The sequence below is a fragment of the Etheostoma spectabile genome, chromosome 7 (genome assembly GCF_008692095.1).
Source record: "Etheostoma spectabile isolate EspeVRDwgs_2016 chromosome 7, UIUC_Espe_1.0, whole genome shotgun sequence".
NCBI lineage: Eukaryota > Metazoa > Chordata > Actinopteri > Perciformes > Percidae > Etheostoma > Etheostoma spectabile.
In genome coordinates this window covers 10,966,934-10,972,477 of record NC_045739.1, presented here as the reverse complement: position 1 = coordinate 10,972,477, position 5,544 = coordinate 10,966,934, and the positions used below count along the sequence as shown (strand labels likewise).

Here is a 5,544-nt window from a genome sequence, read left to right as displayed (position 1 = left end):
AGCTAGCTAGTATCTAGCTAGTAGCACAACATGATTACATCTCCTTAGTTCTCTGAATACTTTTCTTTATTTTGATACGCATGTAAACAATCAGGAACAATGAAAACACAATGTTTGCCGTTAGTGAATATTGTATACAATGAAACGGTGAGTTCAAGAGTTTGCCACATAGCTAGCTAACTACACCATGGCTGTATTAAGAGAACAAACTAGCTATACTTCTAAGAGACACAAGAAAGAAGCTCATGAACGAGCATGTTGCTACAACAACACAAACTAGAGCTATTGACATCAACAGACATTGTTCATTATAAAACTTCTCACAAAACAAAGTCTCGCAAAAGTGATTGTTCCAGTTCAGGTTTTTTTAATTTAAATTTAATTTAAATAATTTTAATGTTTTGTTCTAAATTTTTATATACTTATATACTGTGTGTGTGTGTGTATATGTATGTATGTATGTGTATGTGTGTATATATATATATATATATATAAAGTCTTTTTCCCCAGTACATGTTTTTTGTTATTTATTTATTTATTTGTTTATTTTCCTTTTGATTGTTGTTTTTCCCTCCGTGTCACTGCGGGGGCACCCTATGTAAGCTCTGTTTACATCAGTATGTAAAAAAAAATATATATATAACAGCAGTAAAACATGGCTGTATTTGCAATTACAAGTTGGCAAAGGAACGGCTGCATTAAAACAGCCATGTCACAAAAGAAACCTAATGGATAAATACAAGCAACACAATCACTGTAGTAGCAAAGAGTCCCAGACTCAGTAGACAGACAGTTATTTTAAAGCTGTTAATGTCCTTTTAAACCATGTTTTAACTTCTCCTTAACAGCCAGAACACCCCAACCCAGGTGTTCGGTACCCAGGAACAGACCGCGTGGCCTACCTCCCTGATAGCCCTGAGGGGAACCGTGTGCTGGGCCTGCTGCGCCGCGCCTTCGAACAGCGCCTTATCTTCACCATCGGTACCTCCATGACTACGGGCATGCAAAATGTCATAACCTGGAATGACATTCACCACAAGACCTCAATATTGGGCGGGCCCCGCTGGTATGTATGGCCTGTTAGCAAATGGCCACTGAGATTTGATTTGGTAATAGCCTCAACAACTTCCCAAACAGGTGTTGTAGCTGAGAACAGGGTTCAGTAAAGACTGACAGATATAATTAAAGTCGCTGACAAGGAAATGCTATCAGTTGAAGTCCTTGGCTAGATGGCACTATTGCTGCCTGAGCTCATACAGATGCAGTGATAGCTTTTTTATTTCTCCTGACAGTTTTGGCTACCCAGACCCTACTTACCTGGTACGAGTGACAGAGGAGCTCAGAGAGAAAGGCATCACGGCGGACTGACAGCCCGAAAAATGACTCTTCCAAGACTTTTTAGGACTTTCCGAGTGTCCTTGTGGTGGACATGACTCGGCTCCAGGTTGTGTTCTGAAACTGCCCGTCCCTCAGCAGACACGCTCTAATGCTGCAGCAGAGTCCACTTCACTCCACTACTTATTCCTCTGTTTGTTCATTTTTTCTTCCATAGTTCAGCTTAACCCAGTGCTACATATGGAAGAAAACACGTTGAGTGCAGTGCATTCTTGTATTAGACAATCCTCTACTTGTCACCGTTGGCAACAGGACCGATATCTGATGCACTTATTTAAGAGCATCGTGGCAAGTTGCAATTCATGGTACTTATATATTATTTAGGAAATCAAACTTAAATGTTATAAAGACAGTTATTGTTATATTAATGTTTATTTCTACTCTGAGGATTACTTTATTTCTTACAAGCACAGATTCTTTGTTTGACCTCCTCAGAAGCGTTTAAGTATGTCTTGATTGTTACAAATTACCTGTTGGGTACTTGGGTTATATGGCAGAATAGCACTGCTTCAATAGAAATAACTCATTATCAGAAGTTATTGCGATCTAAAGCACTCACAGGCACTTTTGTCTTCTTTTCCTTCTCAGTGAAGTCAAGAGTCATGGTTTTTGTTTCCTCTGTGTGGAAGAGTGCTCAGAGCAAACAGGTTTGTGCAGCTATCAGCTATTAGCATGGTGGCTACAAGTTGATGTCAATTGCTTGGAGCTCTTCGTTTGCGTGTGATGTTCATTTTGCCCCTCAATTTTTACTTAAAAAGGAAAACTATGTCTTTCTTCATCACCTTTTTCTAATTTTTTTCTATTACATGCATTAAGACCTTTTACCTGTTTTTTGTCATCACTCACTCCTGTTATTTCAGTATGTCTCCCAGGTGTTGAGCCCATTACCTCAGTTGTTGGTAATGAGCTCATCTAATTACCAGATTTACGACGATGTCAAATATAAAAGGGCATATAGACCACTTAAACCAAATCAAAGGCACAAAACCTCTTTAAATATCTATGCCTCTGTCCTTGTCAAACTGGGAGATTTGCCTGCTAATCTTCTCATTTAAAATGAGGTCACTGTTGTCAATTTGTTTATCTAAAAATCAACAAGAGAAAATGTTGCGGGAACAATTGATCTGAATTAGGATGGGGGTAATATTTATTTGTGCCTTTCTTATATTCACTTTTGATTAAAAAAAATCAAGCATGATGTTACTAATGAATGGTAAGCAGTTTAGGCATATTTTGTTGTTACTTGATAGGTAAAGAGCATTACGTTTGTAGTTATACTATTTGGATTTAAGTACAAATACTATACATTTCATGTATACTAAAGCGTATTCAATTATCTTCTCCTTCATAAACATTCATGTAGTCCAAATGCTGAAAAAAGCCCTCTGATTGATGAAGCTTATGTGTGAAAGTGCTTTGCTAAGTACAGTAACCTGCTTGGCTAGTGGTTCATTTGTCATTAACTTGACAGGTCAGATCCATACATCAATTTCCCTTTTTTATGTTTTCATCCCTTTGTATTTTAGTTAAGGGACCAATTGAAATATTTTGGGACACGGGATTGTAGTTCACTAAAGCTACTGTGCAAACATTTCTATGCATTACATGACTTAGGAGGAGCCGGGAGACTAGATGGAAAGATTACACATATTACAAATTGATTGTTAAGAAAAGGTTGGGTGTTTTGCTTTTCTAATTGTGTTGATTCGTACTTTGTTATTCAGAATAATGTGCTTTACATTTTAATACTTGAATAAAAAGTTATGTTTGGGTTTGTGGTGATTATTCAATGTGGGCCTTGAATAAACCAGGTGCATCATCAGCAACTGAATATCATACCAGTGTCCATTTGGAATCAAGCTGGGGTTGTTGCCTCTAATCAAGACTCAACCCGAACTGCTTCCCTGTAGTATCAAGGGTTCTTGATTCAAGCTACTGAGCTCTGCTAAAGCACTCTGTGCCATCCACTGGATCATGACTTTAGAGCAGGGGTCTTCAACGTTTTCCAGGCCAAGGACCCCCAAACTGATGGCGAGATGGAGCGGGGACCCCCTATTATATATATTGTATAAATTGTGTTATATCAAACTGTCCTATAGTGCCATGTGTAATGTACCTTGTTATTGTGCATTCAATACTAAGATACTCAAATAATACACAGGTTCATATATCATGCATTGATGACTGAAAGACATCTTCTGCCTCCATTTATCTGTTAACTACAGTGTGTTGAATTCATGTTAATGTGTATTAAAACATTTCAATTAGTGGAAAAATTGCGGGGGGGGGGATATAAAAGAAAAGTCTAATCAACCAAAACTTTCGCGACCCCCATGCAGTACCTCCGCGGACCCCCTGTTGAAGACCCCTGCTTTAGAGTGAACAGAGCTTAAAAAATTACTCACTACTAAATTTAACCTTTTTTGTATGATAACTACCTTTACAAATGAGTAATAATGTAGGTTAAATTTGAAAGTTTTAAAGTATAGTCATGAATATTTATCGTTCCACTTTCCAGTGAATCAGGTGTGATTTTAAATTGTTAAAAGAACTTTTCTGTATGGGGTGTCACAGTGGCTAAGATGCATATCACCAAACCACAATGGCCTGGTTTCTGGCAGGGGACCTTTGTTGCGTGTCATTTTTTTGTTTTTACCTTTATTTATTCAGGGAAGGTTCACTGAGAGGAAGCCTCTCTTTTTCAATGCCCTGATCACATTCACACAGTTTCACATTTATACCTGGAAGCTGCTGGATGTGCTGGCCACCGAGCAGCTCGGCAGGAGCGTTTGGGGTTAAAGGCCTTGCTAAAGGGCACCTCAGTGGTGGTAATGAGGGACAAGCACTGCTCTGTTACTTTACCTACCCAGATGTTATCCTGTCGGTCTAGGGATTTAACTGACGACCTACCGTTCAACAACTTGCTTCTCTAACCTTTAGGTCAACAATGTCCTTGAGTCAAAGATTAAGACATTTTTGCATTTAGTGTGTTTCTCATGTGGTCGTAATCCAGGCATGTTGACTCTTGTTCCATTACTTACATAACATTAAGTCAGTTACAATTACTGATGTACATAAAACTTGGGCAGTGGGTCCTATCTATATATTTTAGGTTAACTGTTGTGTTATGTAATCTCACATTGCCAGACCTATCTCCATAGCGCTGTGGAGTGTATTCAGGGATAAGAGAAAAAACGCTTGGGGTTGTTTGCATTTCTTTAAACCAATCACAATTGTCTTGGGCGGCGCTAAACACTTAACGGTCTATGGAAGGAACTTGTTTTTGGTGGAACATTTGCACTTGCAAAAGAAAACGCCACACAACATATAAAATGAAGTTAACTGCTCAAACAATACAGAAATATGAGATATTTAAATTAGACGGATACATGGTTAAACGTAATCTGCTCTTACCAGTGTATGCCATGTGTAGGCTACTTCGTCCATTGCAATCCTCTCCAATCGGTTACAAAACTTCCAGCTTAGAGACATGCCATAAACATATAAAATCTTTACAATAATTCCCCGAAAGAACTGCCTTGATTCAAAAACCAAAATTTATTCAAAACAAGCCATTGTTAGCGTCTAGCTTGCTAGCTCGAAGTTTGTTATTGTTTCCCAAAGCAAACAGAGTTTGAGAGCGGCAACAGCTAGAGAGCAAGGTGAGGAACATTTTAGGCAATTATCCTGGAAATGTACTTCCGTTAATCCAGACTACCTGGCAAAGTAGCAATACCCCACTGAAAAACATTAAAGTTCAGTGACCGTCAGATATAAGAAGTGGAATAAAAAGGACAATATTTACCTTTAGTCAATTTCTACAAGTAACTTTAGAATTGTTTAGTAAATTTAGGCCTACTTACTTTCCAACACATGGGGGCCAAAACTTTTAGTTTACATTTGATTATTGAAATGTTTGACACACCAATATCAAATTCAGACCAATCAGAGGACAGTGTTTGCACCATAGATAGAGAACAATATGGTTTGCGCCACTTTCATACACACGGATAAGAATCGGTGGAAATTGGTTGGTAGGCTACTGTATTCATTTTGAGGTCACATATCCTCGGTGCTCGGATACATTTGCATGACGTTACACGGAAATACTTTGTAGTCACATTCTGGGGAATAATGGCAAACACACGA

The 5,544-nt window shown here is 38.3% G+C and overlaps 1 protein-coding gene across 4 annotated transcripts in view; it reads left to right on the top strand.

The window, feature by feature from the left end:
• The window catches only part of dtx3 (deltex E3 ubiquitin ligase 3), a gene marked incomplete at its 5' end in the record, with an annotated part of 6,405 nt that extends 3,239 nt beyond the window's left edge, over nucleotides 1-3,166 (top strand). For all 4 annotated transcript variants that reach the window (XM_032520007.1, XM_032520004.1, XM_032520005.1 and 1 more), the window contains 2 exon segments: nucleotides 849-1,066; nucleotides 1,293-3,166. In XM_032520007.1, coding sequence (XP_032375898.1) covers nucleotides 849-1,066; nucleotides 1,293-1,368 — 294 coding nt within the window. In that variant the 3' untranslated portion in view covers nucleotides 1,369-3,166.
• Between the last annotated feature and the right edge of the window lie 2,378 nt (nucleotides 3,167-5,544).